The sequence below is a fragment of the Python bivittatus genome, unplaced genomic scaffold, assembly GCF_059951505.1.
Source record: "Python bivittatus isolate LINGU-HERP-01145 unplaced genomic scaffold, Pbiv_v1 ctg000480_np1212, whole genome shotgun sequence".
Taxonomy (NCBI): domain Eukaryota; kingdom Metazoa; phylum Chordata; class Lepidosauria; order Squamata; family Pythonidae; genus Python; species Python bivittatus.
Window position 1 is genome coordinate 67,166,812 of NW_028277075.1, and position 19,714 is coordinate 67,186,525.

At 37.4% G+C, this 19,714-nt stretch overlaps 1 protein-coding gene across 1 annotated transcript in view; it reads right to left on the minus strand.

Moving 5' to 3' along the window:
* The window catches only part of B4GALNT4 (beta-1,4-N-acetyl-galactosaminyltransferase 4), a 181,683-nt gene that overhangs the window by 21,329 nt on the left and 140,640 nt on the right, over positions 1-19,714 (minus strand). Inside the window, exons 8-9 of the mRNA XM_088146137.1 lie at positions 18,269-18,347; positions 15,778-15,844 (exon numbers count right to left, since the gene is read on the minus strand). Of these exons, the coding sequence (XP_088002263.1) occupies positions 15,778-15,844; positions 18,269-18,347 (146 nt within the window). The remainder of the gene's footprint in view (positions 1-15,777; positions 15,845-18,268; positions 18,348-19,714) is intronic.

The following is a 19,714-nucleotide window of genomic DNA, read 5'->3' on the forward strand; positions in this document are numbered from 1 at the left end:
TATGCAAAGCTAGGCTATATTTTTTCTAGTTAAAGATAATTTTTACTTTTTATGCAGTATCTCTATTTTTATTAAGCCTTTTTACCAACTCACATCTTTAAAATATGGCTGTGCATCTTCTTCCTGATAAAAGGCTGGCTACTACCTAGGTGGAAAAACAGAATTTTCCAGTACTTCTTTTGGTCCACAGGTTCTGTTTGTTAGAAAAAGGGATTCCTTTTTCTTGGTATGTTTAAGGCTAATCACAGTCATTATTGTTTTTAGAAGGATGACAAGGGGAGGGGAGCTGCTATGGACATGCACTGCTGGGGGATGTATTTGAAATGGGCTGTAATTGGGTATATAAAGACTCTTTGAGATTCAACCATGCCTTATCTGCTGTGCTCTCTCTGTTCCAGTAGTGCCAAATTATCAAATTCTCTTTCCAGGTCTCTGTCCATAACTTCTGCCTTACTCTCCAGAATTTCCACTTTGTCATTAATTTGCTCTACATCTCTAGACACTTGTTTTACAGAGCTTTCCATCTTCTTAATTTCTTCTTTCATCTCCGCTTTCATCTTTACAAGTCTTTCATCCATTTTTTTTTCAAAATCTGTCAATGTAGTATCCAATGGTTTAGTCAATTTAGTATCAAGTGACTCAGCTAACTTATTGCCCAATTCCGCAAACATTTTCTGAAGTAAATCTGATATACAGTGGTACCTCGGGTCACGAACGCTTCTGTTCACGACCAATTCGGGACACGAACAGCACCGTTCGCAAAATTTTGCTTCCGTCCACGAACTCCGCATCGGGTGACAAACAGGATCCGTGACCATTTTCGCTGCTGTGACACGTGGTCGTGGCTTCCTGTAGGGAGGGGGACTCTCCCTCCAAGCAATAACCGCCTCCCCACCCGCCTTCCTGTCCTCCACGCCAGAAGTCGCCTCGAGCAAGGTTAGTGTTCTCTCTCTTCGTACTGCACCGTACTGTATTTTGTTTCATATTTTTGTGGTTTTTTAAAAAAATACATATGGTTCAGAATGGATTAACCGTAATTACATTGAATCTTATGGGAAAATTTGATTCGGGATGCGACCAAAATCAGTTGGCGACCAAATTCGGAGGGGTCAGAACGGATTAACCGTATTTACATTGAACCTTTTGGGAAAATTTGATTCGGTTCGCAACCAATTCGGGTCGCAACCAGAGTCGCGGAACGAATTAAGTTCGTGACCTGAGGTACCACTGTAGTTCCTCTCTTTGCAGGTTGCTCTAGCGATCCTCTCCTCCCCTCTACTATTTTTGCCGCTTTTCTGGTGGTTGCTATTATAATATTGTAATCCAAAACTGAAAGTGTTTCATTTGCAAGGGAGGGAGTAAAAGGCAAGCTTTTCCTCTCTCTTTTTTTTTTTTTTTAGTCTTTCTGTACCCTTAATACTTTCATCTCAAATGACACTCCATAGTTAGAGTCAGCATCACAGTTTGGCTCATATTACCGTTATCTTTTGTTTTCTAAAATCCACCAATTGTCTGCACTCTGCAACAATAAACAAAAGAATTCCCACAAAGGTCCAGTTCATTTGTCTATTTTAATTCCAATTTATTCCAAAGCACTTTCACCAAAAAATAATCTTTCAAAATAATTATCCCCTTTATCCATTTTAAACTTCCTTACATCCACTTCTTGTTAAGCTTTTTGCCAAAAGTTTTTAAATCTTTAAAACCCCCCTTTTTTTCCTTTTTAGTTGAGAAGGAATGTTGACTCATCAAGTGGAATTCTCTTATCCTGCCACTCAGAAAATCTCTCTTTGGCTGTAAATTAATTACATTAAGAAAGTGAGGCTTGGGTGAACTTTGTGTCCATATAGGCTGTATTATGGCTGTGAGTTTGGTTGAAATCCCTTGACTCCCAGCTGCTCAACTCATGAGTGAACTGCAAAAATCTCAGTTCCTACAGTCTACTCATGAGGAGCAGATGTCTGGAGTGCAAGTGGGAGATCTCATGTTCTCTCCTTTATCCAGAAAGACTGCACTGGTCAGAATTCACCATCTGGCTACCAATCTCCACCATAAAGCTATCCTGCTCCTTTAGGGATGTCTAGTCCACCATAGATCCTCACCTGAAAAGTGAAAGAAGTGTGAGAGAGAAGAAATTTTGTTTGAGATTTAGAGCAATTCCACAGGATTCTGGTGAAGATATTAAAGAAAAGGTTATTAAAGCTTTAGCATTTTTTTTTTGGATTGGGATGAAGAGGATACAGAAGCAGAAATTAATAAAGTATATAGAATAAATACAAGATTTGCAAGAATAAGAAATGTTCCAAAGTATGTCTTGGTGCACTTTGTCAGTAAGAAGACAAGAGATCAGGTTTTGTAGCAGTATTTTTATACAAGACTGAAGATTGATAATAGATGTAATTGTTCTTAAAGATTTTTTTTTATTAGAATTTTGCATAAGAGCAAAGAGTATTCTTTTTTGACTGATAGATTAAAGCAGAAAAAGATTCCATTTTGATGGAATAAATAGGAAGGTGTGATTTTTACTTTTAAACAACAGAGTTTTCAACTGAATTCTGTCCAGAAGGCAAGGGAATTTCTAGAAAAATGTAAAGAGGAATTGGAGGAGTTTCAAATGGAGGTATCAGATGAGACTACACAAAAACTTCAACAGGTGCAACAGGAAACTGAAAGGGATGATACTGAACTAGGTGCTACTTGTATCAATTTTTCTAAATTTTTGGCTTGATTGTGGATTACAAATGCTTAATGTGGAATATAAATGGAGAAAATGCTCCTTAAAAGAGAAAAAAAATCATTATTAAAAAAAAGATATAATTTGCCTACAAGAGACACACATAATTTTTTTTAATAAATCAAATATTTTATTTCCTTTTTTCTAAGGACATAAAATATTTGACTTATAAAAAATTGGGTGAAGAATTTATTTCAGCAGGAACTAAAAAAAGAAATGGAGTTGTTTTATACATAAATCCCCAGTTAAAGCCAGAATTTGCATTGACTGATAAGCATAGTAGATTTGTTGGGGTGGAAGTTAATTTGCATGAGACTAAGACTCTGATATTGGGAATTTATGCCCCAAATGAGGATAAAGTACTGTTCTATAAAGAACTTATGGAGAGACTAATAGGTTTCTTTTATGAAAATTGGTGTTTGATGGGGAACTGGAATGGAGTGATCTCCCCACAACTGGATAGAACTTCTGAGAAAAATATTAAAATCACTAAAGGCAAATTACCAAAAGTTTTCTTTGATTTGATGGACAATTTAGGGCTTGTGGACATATGGAGACAGAAAAATGGTAATTCAAGAGAGTACACCTACTTTTTTGAAAGACATAGATTCTTTTCAATAATAGATATGATATGGGATTTTGAAGAATTTGGCTGCTAAGGTTTCTAAAGTAGAGTTATTACCAAATATTTCTTTGGATCATAATCCTGTGAATTTGATTTATAAAAGGAAATCCAGTTCTTTTAGATGGAGACTAAACGAAATGTTGTTACAGAAAGAAGCAATAGGGAAGATTGTAAAAAGAAATTAAAATAATTTTTTGAAAATCATTTAGACAAAGGTACTTATTTAAGAATGGTTCGGGACACAAGTAAAGCTTTTATCAGAGGATATTTTATACAACATAATAGTGAACTCAAAAAGAAGAGGCAAAAGAAGACACAAGCTATTTTGAATCAGATAAAGAGAAAAAAAGAATTAAATAAGTATTAAGCAAGATAAGTATCTCCAGAGAAGATAAATATTTCTCTACATATTAAGCTTTTACAATGACAGTTATCTATGTTAACAGTAAGAGAAATGGAAATCAAAATGAACTATGTAAAGCCAAAAAAAAAAAAACAACTGAGTTTGCAAACAAACCAGGGGAATGGTTGGCATATAAATTACAAAAAGAAAAAAAAAAGACAATGATAGTGAAACTACAAGAGGGAGATACTGTATTAACGGATAGTGTGGCCATGCAAAAGCATTTTATCAATATTATTCCAACTTGTATAAAGCAAGTGGTCTCTCTGGAGAAAATAGACGAATACCTAAAGAAACAAAATTTACCGAGGATTACAGAGGAATAGAAACAGATTATGAATGGACCTATAACAGTAAGGGAAGTTTCTGAAGCTATAAAAAAGATTGAACCAGGAAAGGTGCCAGGTTCAGATGGATTATCAGGTTCTTATTATAAATGTTTTGAGGATTAACTTTCACAACCTTTACAAAATGCGATGGACTCTATCTGGAAAGAGGCCAGTGAGTTGGAAAGAGACCAATATAGCACTAACATCTAAAGAGGGACAAGATTTGACTTTAACAAGAAACTGTAGGCTGATATAGTTATTGAATAATGACTACAAGTTTTTTACAACAATTCTAGCTGATAGGCTGAAAATAATTTTGCAGGAATTTATTCATGAGGATCAATGTGGGTTTTTACCTAAAAGACAGTTAAAGGACAATCTTAGAAATGTGTTGGACATTTTGGAATATTTGGAGCAACATAATGAAAAACAAGCTGCATTGATGTTTTTAGATGCAGAGAAGGCCTTTGACAATTTGAACTGTCAAAGGCCTTCCTGTTCAAAGTTTTGGAAGATATGAACTTTGGAGAGAACTTTATAAAATGGTTAAGATCAATTTACACTTCACAGAAAGCACAAATAATTATGAGTGGAAATCTAACAAAACTCTGCAAGATACAAAATAGAACAAGACAGGGATGCCCACTGTCTCCTCTCTTGTTTATTTGGGTTCTTGAAATACTGAATAGAGATATAAGACAAGATGAGAGGATTGTGGGAGTAAAAATTTAAAAAGAAACTTATATGTTAATGGCTTTTGCAGATGACTTGATGTTGGTTTTGGAAGATACTTTAAAGTAATTGAAACATTAATTGGAAAACTAAAAGAATTTGGTGCATTGGCTTTTATTGCGTTTATTGGTTTTAAGATCAACAAGCAGAAGATGAAGATGTTAACAAAAAACATGAAACTAGAGATCAAACAGAGTTGGTGAATAAAATAGGTTTTAAGATTGAGAAGAAAGTAAAATACCTAGGTATCGCTATGACAAATATGAATTGCATATTATTTCAAAATAACTATGTTAAGACATGGAAGGAAGTTAAAAAAGATACGTTAAGATGGGAGAAACTAATTGTCATTGCTGGGGAGAATTTCTGTGATAAAAATGAATGTCCTACCTAGAATGATGTTTTGTTTCAGATAATACTTGTTTTGACAACTGATACACCATTTAAACAATGGCAAAAAGATATACGTATCTAAATTTGTGTGGCGGGGGAAAAAACCACGAGTCAAATATAAGGTGTTGCAGGATGCAAAGGAAAGAGGAGGTTTGGGTCTACCTGATTTGAAATTGTATTTTGCAGCTGGCTGTTTGGTTTGGAAGAAAGAGTGGGTGCTGCTGAGAAATAGGAGGCTTTTGGAATTAGAAGAACATGACCTGAGATTTGGATGACCTGGGCATCTGGGGTACAACAAAGTCAAGGTTAATGTGGATTTTAAAAATCATTATGTTAGATGTGCCATATTGAGAATATAGAATAGATACAAATCCAGGTTGTACCCGAAAACACCTTTGTGGCTCTCAGCACAAGAAGCATTTTATAGGTGAGAAATAACAGGCAAACACAAATGGCTAATTTATCATGAAATCCTAGAATTTTGCAGAAGGGAATACAAAATAAAATCAAGAGAAGAACTGGTGGCAGAGGGACATAGTTGCCAATGGTTTACTTATTTACAGATATTAGAAATATTTAAAGTAGACAAAAGAGTTTATGGTTTTGAATATTGTTAAGACTGAGTTTGAAATGGACTTATGTACAAATGATGAACATGGAATTGCTAAAATGTGTAAACTTCTATTGAAATTTGAAACAGAAGAAGAAGAAGTGAAAGAATGTATGATAAAGTGGGCTAAAATTTTTAGCTATAATATATAGATGGAACAATGGGAAAATATGTGGTTGAAAGGACTGAAATTTACACAATGTTATAATCTTAAAGAGATTTTTTAATAACATGATGTACTGTTGGTATATGTCACCAGAGAAACTGTCTAGAATGTATAAAGGCACTTCAAATTTATGTTGGAAATGTGAACAACAGGAAGGGACATTTTATCATGTTTGGTGGACATGTAAAAAAGCTAGAAAATTTTAGATTCAAATACATATACATTAATTCAGAAGATTTTAAAGATTAATATACAACTGAAGCCAGAGATTTTTCTTTTGGGATTGAGGGACAAGCAGTTGATAAAAAGTCATGGAACTTTGTTTCTGTATATGATAATTGCAATGAGATTATTGTATGCACAAAGATGGAAAGATCTGGCAATACCTACAATGGAGGAATGGTTGGAGAAGATGATGGAGCTTGCTGAGATGGCCAGATTGACTTCTTTGATTAGAGAAATGACAATATCTACAGTACATCTATTGCTGACTGGAAACCCCTTATGGACTTTTTGTGGAAAACAGAAAAAATGAACTTATGACTTCTTCTTTTGATGAAACAGGATAGATTATAGAAAGAAGAGAGACATGTTGTAACTTTAGAGAAAGAGGTGAATTTATAATTGTACTTATAGCTGCTGAAAAGAAGACCAGAAGCCACTTCTTTGTATCTTTTTTTCTATTTTTTTCTTTTTTTGCACTTTTAGCTTTCTGATTTTTTTTCTTTTTTTCCCTTACTTTATATTAGTTTATACTAGCTTTTATCTTCTTTATTATTTTATATGTGCTCTGGGTACCCTGACTGGAAGAGATGCTCAATGCACATAGTCTCTGTGTCTTTTGTTAGTATCATCCTATGTATGTTCAAGGACTCCACACATTTTTTGGTGCTGATCAATATAAAATGGCCTCCATTGCTTATCTGTATATATTTCTGCCTTGTTAGGTACATCAACATTCAGTAAATGTATATAGCACTCACACTTAATTCCTAAACTGAAGTTTCTGGCCAAGACTACGGGTGATGGACTGTTAGCATGAAAAGCTGCTTAAATTAATCCCTACACATTTTTCAAGATGATATGTGTCCTTTGAAAAGGGTAGAAATAACTGTGCTTTGTCTAAGACACTTGACTTCTCCCAAGAATCAAGGCAGAATAATTATAATACTCCTTGAGAAAGAAATGTACAATGTGTATCTCCATGCTCCATACAGACTCTTCAAGACAAGGTTTCAGTCTTCAGTGAAAAGGCACAACATATTTATCCTGCCGCCTCATACTGTTCAGGCTCCAGAGAGAAGCCGAAAGAGTTTGAGCTATTTTTATGATGAAGAACAGGATATAGAAAATTTATAAATGAATGTATACATACCCATTTCCCAATCTCCAGATGTACTAGATACAACTCCAACTTCCAGAAGTCCAACATCATTTAGGAAAGGGTGATCTCCACAGTGTTTCTTAAACTCTTTGCTCTCAGGATCCCTTCCCACTTTTAAAAATTATGGATCCCTAAAGAGCTTTTGTTTGTATGGTTTATATTTATTGATACTCACCGTATTACAAATTAAAATTTATGCATTTGTAGAATATTTATTTATTGAATCATGTAAAAATAACAATATTAAGCCCATTAGATATTAACATAAATAAAATATTTTTCATGAAAACCCTATTTTTTTTAACAAATAAAAAATAATAATGAGAAGAGTGACATTGTTTTAAATTTTTGTAAATATCTTCAATATCTGGCAAATAATTTTGATTTTGTGGATACCTGAGAGGCTCTTGGGGACTCCTGGGGATTCTCAGACCACAGGTTAAGAAACACTGATCTAGTGGATCCTGCACTGACCGAAGCCTGCATTGAGGCTTTGCTCAAAACAATGTTCACCAGGTAAGTGTTTCAGTTGAATCCTGCCTCCCGCCAATATCACAAAAAGTGACATTAATTATGCATCCTGCTCTTCCCTCAAGAGCTCAAAGCAGTGTACCTAGTGTCCTCTCCTCCCATTTTTCACCACCACGACAACTCTGAGAAGTAGGCTAGACTGAGAGAGTAGGAGTTGCCCAAAGTCACCCAGTGAGTTTCCATGGCTGAGGGTGGGTTTGAATTTGAGTCTTAGTTTAACACCCTAACTTAACCACTATTCCACACTGACCTCCTGCAGGCATCATGCACTCAGCAAAACTGTCCATCAGGAGAAAGGCTAATGACATATTTCAACACATGCAAAGGTCTTTACATGAACCAGAACCTTAATAATATAGCTAAATACATGATGCTGATCACATGTGACTGATGTCAGTGCGGGGAAGGGTGGGTCCTCAACTGCTCATGTGGTGAGTGTGTTGCATGTGGAGTAATGTACAACGGGGGTTGTGGTGCTACATCAATGTCTTTCCTCTATAAGAATCCAAGCAACTCACAGATCTCCACAAAGGATCCTATCACCTGCCTCTTACTTGGCTTCTCATCTGCCTCAGGACAATTCTTTGCTCTTCATATTGGAGTTTGCTGACTTCAGCCATAGACTGGATCTTGACTATGCTTTTGTTTATTGTCTGCACACTCTGTTCGTTTTTAGACCTACACTATTTGACTCTGTCCCTTGTCCTATTTTGTGAACCCCAGGATAGGACATGGGTTGGAGAAGATAGGATGGAAACTTTTTTCTCCTGAACTTCCTTCAACTAGTTTATGTGAAAATCTACACTTTGGGGGGAACAATCATCTCTCTCCTAAGTGATCTCTTGGAAAAGAGCAGTCTTTATACAGCACTACAAAGCTAAAGCAACAATGACTTCCATTTTCTGGATTCTGGTCCGTTTCAGCCAATAAATAAGCCAAGCATTTTTTTAAAAAGGGGGGGGGGAGTCAGGGAGGGAAGAATGATATAGTGTCCACTGAGGATGTTAATTGCACTGTGTATCACTCCACCGAAAGAGCAATGGCTCACCCGTGCACTGCAGCTGTCTCAGTGGAGGGAGAGAAATGTCAATATTAGTTCTATTTCTTTGTGTCACATTAAACCCTGGCAAGTCTGCTGAAAGTAAGGCAGATTCACCCATCAAAGAAGAATAGATGGTTCCGTTCTTATCTGCCTGTGATTCTCTGGTGCCAAGATAACTTATGCTTAGAATACAGACTTGGCTAATCTCTCTAGAAAAAGGGCAAATGTGATTGCAATAAAGAGCTTAACAAGAGGCCTTGGGAGAACAATTTCTGTAAAAATGGTGCTTTATAAAAGCTGCTCTTATTACACTTTATGAAAGAAGAACCATTTAAGGTAATTCTGAGTGTCATCTGAGGGAGGCACAGAACATGGATAATTTCAACAAGACTATTATTGTTGCTCTTAACTATTTACAGTATACTAAACTTACATATCAAATCTTCATCTATTATTTTTGCAACACAGAACTTTGCTACATAAGCCAGTTAACTTGAGAGATACAGGCTAGGATTGTTCATAACAACATTCACAGATTTTGTTTCTGCACAATATTTCTGTGCAAGAGCAATCAACACACACGATTGCTATGCAGAGCCTCTTGCTTTAAAACAGTTTAACCTGAAACACAAAATATCAGGCCAAACAAGCTCTGACAGAAATTAAGTTATTCAGCATGTCTGCATGTCCACTGTTCTCCTGAAACACTTTCTAACAATCTCTCTTTGAAATCATACTAATTCCATCTGTTAAAACCAACAGAAGATTGATTTTCCTAGAAATATTCTGTCAGAACTATTTTACAGCAAAACCTTTGCAGCTTGATGTCATTTCCTTCCTACCAATTGACACATCTTGTACTGTGCTTCTGTATAAGGAGAGTCTGCAACCTGTAGCAATTCCATGGCATTCTAAGCAAAGGAAGCTTGGCTGCTGACACATAGCTGAGCACACTGCAGAGAACAGGCTTTTGCTGACAAAGTGGCTTATGAAGTTGATCCGAGTCTTTAAAATGATGGGCTGGCACTTGGGAAAGGGAGGCGGGGCTTGAAGAATGAATCCTATGTATTTTGTGATGAACAGCCCTGGCTGTAACTTTTCAGTTAATTAGCATTTAAAATTCCTTAAATGATCCAGCACAGTTTTCAGTTCAAAAAATGTATCAGAAAATACTTTAAAAAGGGGGGGGGGATTTCAAAATACTGGTTTTGAGGAAAATCAGTTTAAACTAGGTATTCTAAGTAAATCTAAGAACACTCTCAAACTCATGTGAAAGCAGGATAGAATGGATGTATATGTTACCATACCCAGACTGAAAAGAGTCTGATTCATTCATCACTGTTTCAGACACACAGAGAGAATGTGGGAAGCTTGAGAATAGGTTGCCTGGTTACTGACAGAGTACATTAAAGTCTTAAGATCCAGTGGCTGGGCAGCTCCAAGAGCTAGAGAGTAGGACCTTCAGGTAGTTCTGGTCAGAATCACAATTATTTGGATAATTCATCTTATTTCTGAACATGTTTGCTCTTTATTGCTAATTACCACCAAAGCACTGACTCTGACAGCACAATGCCAGATTAAAAAACAAGGCAAAGCAAAAAAACAAATATGCACCATAATACTATGGAAAACTATTCTGAAAGCTTTCAGCCCTTGCCTTGATTAAAGCCTTCCTAGCTATAGTGAGAGAAACTATACTTTCGCCACATGAAAGTAACCCCAGTCTAATTCCCTGGACTGAATATGGAAGTTGAAGCTTTCAGGAATGTCTAATGTATATGTCTTTAGTTTCCAGGCCTTCCCTCAGGCAACATGGAGTAAACAGTACACAAATATAAATTTAATTTGCCCCTTTGGGGCAGTGACCTAAACTGATATACAATATCACAAGCTGTTAATGACACAAAAGGAAAGGGCACGTTGAGAATTTCAATGCTATCACCGAAGAGCAAAGCCCTTGTGTTTCAAAGCACTGAAAAGTAAAGGTCACTTCACTCTTATTTATAAAAGATGCCTTATGGATGTTATGGCCACATCTATTTAGCGCACTGACAGCAAGGGTTTTCATCCATGTCAATACTAAGAAACCGCTACAGCTGCAGAAAAATGGGAGGAAACCTGCTGGCCAGATTCCTGTGTCAACTGAGCACTGTGGCTTTCTCAGTTCTAATTCCATGTGGGGACACCTCCCAACCCAGCAGGACAGGAAGGAACCTTGAGAAGATGGAAATTCAAGACAGAAGTAATCAGCTGCATGTTTGGGTCAGACAAAAAACAAGCATATTAATAATGTTTAACTTACTTTCAATCATGCATCTAAGACAAAACAGCTTGCATTAACTTACAGCTGGAAAAATCACAATATGTGTTGTTAGATTTCAGAGCAGGCAAGAAGATTGGCCAGAAATGTCAATCACAATATAAAATACAAGACAGATGTGAGAAATTGTGGGGAGGCTGGGAAAGAAATATAAAAGAGAGTAGACATTAACAGTCAAAAGATAGAAGACAAGTCCATTGGCACCTTATCTCATAAATCGCAACTTAGCCCAGGTGACATGAATTTTTGGAAGAAGCGTTTCAAATAACGTAAAGAGATTCTGCCTCAATAAAGAGACTATAGATGGAGGTAGGACATTCTTCTTACAATTTCCAACATTCTGTATTACTCCAGACTATCATTAAAGATACCTTACTGAAATCTGTACAGTTCTTGCTTCCTTGATCTTGCCTAGCTGCTTGGGCTTGATAAAAGGACACTTTTCTCTGGCTTTGTGTCATGACAATTAATTTGTTTTAAGAGGATTATATATTTGTTTAGCTGTATAAAATATAAATAGAAATATGAGGATAATGCTTTAATGTATTCTACATATTATCATTATTACCCATAAGTTTTAGGTTGGCTATATATATGCATTTTTAATAGGGAAATGTAATAATGGGTCTGTTTGTTTTTTAGAGAGATGGGCTAGATCTGGGAGTTGCTCAGAATATTTTCACTTCTGCAATAAAAAATTAAAATGAAGGAGGCGCTATTCTGCTCCAGCTGTGAGGAAGCTATTCAACAGTGGTGGAACCATTGACATCTAGGGTAGTTTGTCGCAACCACCAGACCAGACTAGTGCAGCTCTGATCTAGCCCACTAGGTCAAAGCGTGGCTTGACATTTAGTGTATTTGGTGCTCCAGTGAGGCAGACTCTGGCAAAAGGGGGCAGCTGTTTAAAGACCTTCCCTCCATTCACGCTAAAGATGCTGTGACGTGTTAGGGAAAGCACAACATGGGAAGGACAAGAGCACACTTCCCTTAGTCTATGCTTCAGTTGCTTCACCAACATTCCCAAGCTATTCTCTTGAATAGCTGGTACATATCTGTTAACTACCATCTAGTCTTGTTGTGTTGTCCTGCATTTTTCCATACACGCCTGCTGACTGCTGTTTTCTTTCTAAAGTGTTCAGACTCTTTTTGACTGAAGCTTTGCAAACAATCTTGGAGTGCTAGAATTCAAAACGTTTTGCCTTTTTTGGGGCAAAGTTTAAAAAAAAAAAAGCCTGTTGGGGAAAGCAGATAGGCAGGCTAAGAAGATTAAGCAGGTAATGCTGCAAAAGAAAAAGCAGGCAAGGCTAAAGAGCCAGAGAGGAGCAGCTTGAGGGCTGGGCAGGGGAGAGGGAAATTGCTGCCATCAGTAGCCATATTCCACAACTCAAGGAAGGTAATTACAGATGCTGAATAGCAGGAAAGTCTGTGATAACATCCATGATATTCATCCACTTGTTTGTATGTGGAAGCGAAATTACATCATTAAATATAGCTATTGTTATTAAATGCTTTGGGGATTTCCAGAGAAAACTTTCAACAGGAGATTTGCCCTTCCTCAAAAAGTATTCCAGGTACTGCTACTTGTCTTTCAACTAAGACAAGCTAAAGGCAGGATATGACACTGGTCCTTCAAGAACTGTATTGCTACTACTCTGATTCTTAGGTAGCATGAGTCTTGCCCTTCTCCATGCTATGGGATATGCTGGGAAAGTTCACCAGGTGGGCACTTCTCCAATAATACAGAATGATGAGATACAGTCGTCCTTATTATGGGCTGCTTTGGGAAATCTAACCTCTTATTTGTTCTAACTGCCTTTGAAGTTATTGACTGGTGAACTGCTTCTTGATTTTAATATTAGTTGTTGATTCCATTTTTGCAATTGGTCTTAATTATTGTATTATTATTGTTGTTATCCCTAGCTGCTTCATAACCTAAACTGCAGATTTTGTTGTATTTGGAAAACAGAATACAAATACAATAAAATCTGCAGTGAGAATTGCATGAACTCCTGTACAGTATGCATCAACACCAAACTTATCCTAGGCATCCCTGGACGCAGCTGAAGAATGATCAAATGCAAAAGTGTTGCCAGTGATCATCTGTGTAACGGCTAAAAATATATTAAATGTTAAAATTTTACCCTTCTCCTCCCTGTCTCCAAATGCAATTATTCCTGTATATTATCTGTCTCTTGGCAAAGGAAGGAGTTTCACGCAAAGAGTGAGATACCAAGAAAATCACTTTTCAAGGGGTGCTAGCTGTAGACCGGAGGACAGAGGCAAAAATTCACAGTGACTGATGTCTCCAGGAGGAAACATTCCCTCGGAGCCCATCTGTCTTACAGGCATTCTGTCAATACTCCAATTGCCATGATTCCTCGTGTGCCAACCATGCCCCTGTACTTCTACAGAACCCCTCTGCTTTATCTACGCCTTCTGCTGGATACTTAATTACAGACACCTTGTATATTGAGTGCCAGGCAGAAATCTATTCATCAAGCGCCTCCTGCTGCCAGATCAAGTTATGAGGCAGGAAGTGGAAGATCTATGGATTTAATTAAATCCTGCACTATCCATCCTTGCTTACAAGACAGCTGTTCTTAATTCAGCTTAGGGAGCACCATCTGATGGACATTTACTGGGATGGGGGGAGGGCTTTCATGCTGGCGTCTTCTCTTTTTGCTCAGGGACCAAGGAAGATATAGAGTGAAAGGGCAGCACAGCTGATGCTCCTAGAAGGTATCTACATATATTGCTGCCCAACAGATATTACACATACACACTTTTGCTTTTTGTGTGTGTGTGTGAAGCATCAAAACTTCATGCTGTTTTACAGTGCCTTTCTTTTTTTATTTGTGAAAGGCAGTAACTAAATGTCTTTCATAGCTCAGATTCCTGATCCATCTGGAACTATTTTACGGAGCGTACCCACCACTCCATAAGCATGTTGCCAGACTTGTTGTCAGGAGACCCGCAGTGATTCTGGACACTTGATTTGACACAGCTTAATGCAAATCAGACTCAGCTAAAGACTCTCAGACACATGACATGGCATGGTTAGATATGAATCCCCATTGCATATTAGAAAAAAGCTATTAAAATGGTTGATTGCCTTCAATCAACATGAAGGTGCAATTTCTTATCATACCCACTGTGGTTTAATTCCAGCACTTTTCTCCTGCCCTTCCTGCAGTTTGACAATCATTTGCCTTGGGCTTCTCAGCCTCTGAGCTGAGAAATCCTCAATTTAATCCCTACACAGGGAACAGTGGTTCAGCTGTTTTCTTCTAGCTTCAGAAGATACTACTGCCAAAGCTATCAAAAGAAATTGAAGAATGATCGAGCACAAGGTTAATTAAATAACTTTAGATGACTTATGTCCTTCAAATTAATATTTCTCCTTTGCTTTACAAAAGGAAAAGCAAAACATATTTCCACCCCAGTTTTGTTTATTCAATAGTAAGTGCCCCTATGGGAATTAGTCCCAACTAACTATGTGTAGAACCTCATTTTTGTAGGAAGGACAACCAACCAGTTGGATCCACTCTTCTCCTTTCTAGAGTGGACTTGCACAAGGGCTTTTCAGGGATGTAGTTGTAGGAGACTGGATGGAAAAAAGGCCGTAGTCCAGCTGGTAGCTCAGCAGAGAAAATTTATGGGAAAGCCAAAATTCTACAGGATTAATAAAAGCAGCTGGTAAAGCTTTGAACAGAATGACTATGAAGGAAAAGGTTCTGGAAGAATTTATTCAATGAAATTATCTAGAAGATTTCTATTCTACCTTAAAGGCCTCCCTTGCAATTTACATATTCCATAAAGAGCAACATTATGAAATAGTAATAAAAACACAGCAGTTACACAATTAAAACGATAAAAGACCAGAAAGCGTAACACCGAGGCAGTGAGGAAATCAGCAAAAATAAACTAACAAAATCAAGCAATAGTACATACGGCAAACAGCAAAATTAATCAAATTAACTAGCAGTTTCAGAAAGCAACGAAACATATAATGCAATTTTTAAAATACACAACATTTAATCAATAACGCTTGAGCACATAGGACAGGCTTTACCTGATGCCTAAAAAATAATAAATGCAACAAACTTTGAAGATGATCCTGCTATACAGCTGCTGTACAGAGTTCACAATTTTTAGGGCTCCTTCTCTATTGTGTGATGGGAGGTAGAGGCAGAGCTGCACTCTCTGAGAAAGGGATCCTTATTTGTGCTTCTTTGGGAGTTCTCTTATCCTACTGTGCTGATCCACATTTCTTAACACTAATTATACTGAAAAGATGACCCTCTCACCTATCACAATGATGCTTTATACCACAAAATGGGCATAGAGGGGTTCAATGCAAGAATAATTCAGAATGCAGGGTCTTTTAGGCCATACATACAGATGGCCCTCACTTTTTTGCATACTGTACACATTAACCACAAACACTGCAATCCTATTCATTAGCGTGCAAGAGAAACTGGGTTTCTAGAGCTTCAGGGAACCTTTACCTGTATAGAGTGAGATGTAGGGGGAATCAATGACCTCAAACTTGAAGCTGGGAAGGAAAACTCGCCACTGAAAGAAACAAGAGAAATCATTCAATATGCATGTATTTGTATTTGTAAGTAATAAAGTTTACTGTTGCAGCTACAGGTTATATCACACAAGCGTAATTCATAAAATATAATGCAAAAATGATCAGATGTGAATAAAATTATACCAAACATAGATATCTATCCAGAATTACAACATTAATGCAGTTAAGAGTTATCTATTGCCAACTCTAAAACTCCAGGAATCCAGGAAATATGACTGGAATTTATTTCTCCTAAAGCAACAACGACATAAAAGTGGCCACTTGGTAACTAATGTAAGGGAACACATTCACCAGCAAAAAAAATGTATACATTCCACTTCAGAGCCCATGGAGTTGCCAGTTTTTTTCTCCTGTGATACCATATCATGAAAGGGACAGCAGAAAATATTATGGCTAAAATTCTTCACTGAAAACAAGCAAAAAACCCTATTCCTCAGGAGCTTTATGCAATCTTCCTTCAAGATGTACTGAGGGCATAATTTGGAAATGAAAGGTCTTCTTTAATAAAGGTCTGGTAAGGTTGAGTAGGTAGTATTGTGAATAGAATCTGTTTTGCTTAAAGTGAGAATACCAAACCTTGAGCGTTGCCATAAACCTACATCTTAGCTAATATCCTGCTCCAGAGCCAATCATGGATCTTCTCCCTACCCCACAGTTTAAGTTTCTTTAGAGAAAAACTATCCAGGCATTGTAAAAAAAGGCAATACTATTTTCACCAATCATTTGGGTGATGTCTCAGTGCTTTTTGATTTGCAGTCAAATCCTTTATCCTTCTGTTGAATGTGCTATTATTTCCTTTCAAAGAATGTAAGCTAAGTGTTCCTATAAATGTACTAAAAAGGAGTTGCTTCACATCTTCTGCCTGTCAGATGAACTCATCTTCTGTATTTCAAAATGGAAATACTGCATACGGTCTTCTAATCAGCAGAGTGAACATTAATATGGGGGAGGCGGTAGGAGAGCCACCTCCAATGTCATGATTTCAATGTCATTTGTTCACCTTTTTAAACAAAGCAAATGAAATTCAATGTTTTCCACTGAGCTAAAAGAGATTTCATTTCAACAAAAGTGCATGTTCCTCTAGTGGATTCCTTAAAATAATACATGTCTAAGAGCCCTCTTACATGTTTACATGCCATTTATGTGAGAAATATAACCTGGATTATTCAGGGAACTGGTATTTAGGCTCACTGACAATATTCCTATAGTTGGGCTGAGAGGTATTGCACTCTTTGCCATATACTTCCATTTGAAATGTCTGAACACAAAGCAGTGCCAATCACTTTGAGTTTCCCCCCAAAAGCTACTTCCCTTTCCTGTTGTAATAGGTTTAATATTTCTTGTTGCTACCCTTAATCCTGGGAGGGGACCTTGGGAATAACTGACCAGCATTTGGACACTGTGGAAAAGTATCAAAAGCATTAACGTGTCTAGGTTTATCTGTTTATTTTATATACTTACTTTTAGACAGGGCCATATGCCGTTCATTCATCAAATTGACCCAGGCGAGCCACCTCACAGATGAGCAGGGAGAATAGTTTTATATGCCCAGCTGCTTTTTAGCCCTTGGAGCAGCCAAAGGATGGTATATATGATGTTAAACCAAGGATAATCCCATGTAGCGTTCCTCCTATTTCCTATTCTCTGGGTGTTACGCCTGACAGGATGACCCACGATCCTTTGAGAAGGACTTTGCAGTAGGGGCAGGCAGTCCTTGCAAGGGAAGAGCATTTATACCGAGGGGCTGTTCTTCCTTTTAATTTAGAAGTGGGATGAATGGAGCCTCTTTTAAAAAGACCAATATTTCAACTTCAGCAGCCTGTGATTCAATGAAGCCTTCTGCAAAGGGAACACAGTTCCACTGAAAGGCATGAAAATGAGGCCCTTTTAACATTTCTTGGAGGTTTGAGACATTTTACCTTGAGGATAAAAGTGTTCAAGAAATTACCAGCTAGGAACTCTTTCTCACTCTCTCCATTCTTCCCCCAGAGAAGACTACAATTAATTTGAAGGAAAAATACATTCCCAGTCTCCATTGCAAACATGAGAAGATGGGACTAATCTCTTTCTCCCTCATCCTCTGTTTTACTATAAACCTGATTAAGGGGGCTAAGTAAAAGTACTTCCTTATGCTTGTCTTATCTGATAAACATGGACAGGTTTTTTTCAACTAGTAACTCCAAAAGCCTGCATTAATGAAAATCCAGTTAATGTTCTGCCAAAAATGCCTTTGGGGCTAGGACAGTTTCTGTAGGATATCAATATGTATTCAGTGACAAAATTTTGAGTCAATAACCAAAAAGCTGGCAGCCAGAGCTATTTATATTGTTTTTAAAGCTATTTGATTTTCCTAATGGATTGTTGTACCTGAAGGGGAAAATAATCCATAGGGATTTACTTACACCCACTTCCACATGGTCTGATCCACGGTCATCCTGCTTATGGAGGAGCTCAAAGTAGTAGCGCCTGGAGGAAAGGATGCTAGATGGGAAGAGAAGAAAAGGAAAAGAGGTCATACTCACAGCTTTACAGGACCCTAGGGGACTGTAGTGCATGGTAGAGACATTGGCGCGGGGGGGGGGGGCGGCACTTATAATAAAGCTGATGAAATAAGCTGCCATTGACCCTGTTCCACACAATAAGCCTTGTGTGTTCCCAGGAATAGAGAAAGGCAGCAGAATGGGGGTCTATTTGCTATACACTTCATTATCTCTTTACACCAGTGTTGTCCAAACTTGGCCACTTTAAGATGAGTGGACTTCAACTCCCAGAATTCCCCAGCCAGCATTCTGGGAGTTGAAGTCCACTCATCTTAAAGTGGCCAAGTTTGGACAACACTGCTTTACATAGAGGTGCTGAACAGGCAGTATCATCATAGGAATGATGTACAATGTCATAGGTCCTTCCCAGCAGGCTAATGGGAACAACTCAAAGAGCGTTCCCCCTTTCTTAAATGCAAAGTACATCCAAGTTTTCTACTTGCACAGAAAAAGCTGCAAATCATCAACTTCTATTTATTTAGGATTGTTGTATATTGTAATTTTAATCGATTTTAACCACTTTGTGAACTGCCCAGAGTTGTTTTAATGAGATGGGAGGTGACAAATTTGATAAATAAATAAATAAATAAATAAATACATACATACATACATACATACATACATACATACATACATAAACTAGCATAAACTGTCATAACCGTATTCCTATTCTCATGGGATTAGGAATGGTGGATGTAACAAAAGATAAAAGGGAGAGGTAGTAGTGCGGGGATTAAGTGTCTCAGCTGGGATCTAAATTTACCAAATGTCCTTTGGAAAAGCCTTGATTCCCAGCCTTAGCTTTCTTAATTTAAGTTATAATAATAATGGCCTGCCTTGCAGGGTTATTGTACAAATATTAGGAATGCTTGAAAGGGGCTGAATACATGATAAAGGTTAAATCCAAATCTTTGCTCACAAGCCTGCTGTCTTATGTGCAAAAGGATATAATGTGTAAAGGTTGCTGAAGCATCCAATGCTGGAGATTGGGTGGGCTAGAAAAAAAATACAGTTTAGTTCCCCAATACATGCACAACACCTGTTCAAGCAATGTGACTGGTATTATCATGTAACCTAATGTAACCCTAATTAATGCTGTTATTATTGCAAATAATAGGGAAGAAGGAGGAAACTGGATGCAGGGCCAAGAGAAAGAATGGGGCCTAGACATAAATAAATATTTTGCTCAGCCATTGAGCATATATATATTCAACATTTTGCCCAGTTTTGGTCCAATTCTTTGTGTGCAACTATGACAGCTTTGAACATGTCTTCTGTTTTTTGCGTGACTGAAGTCTGGACACTTTC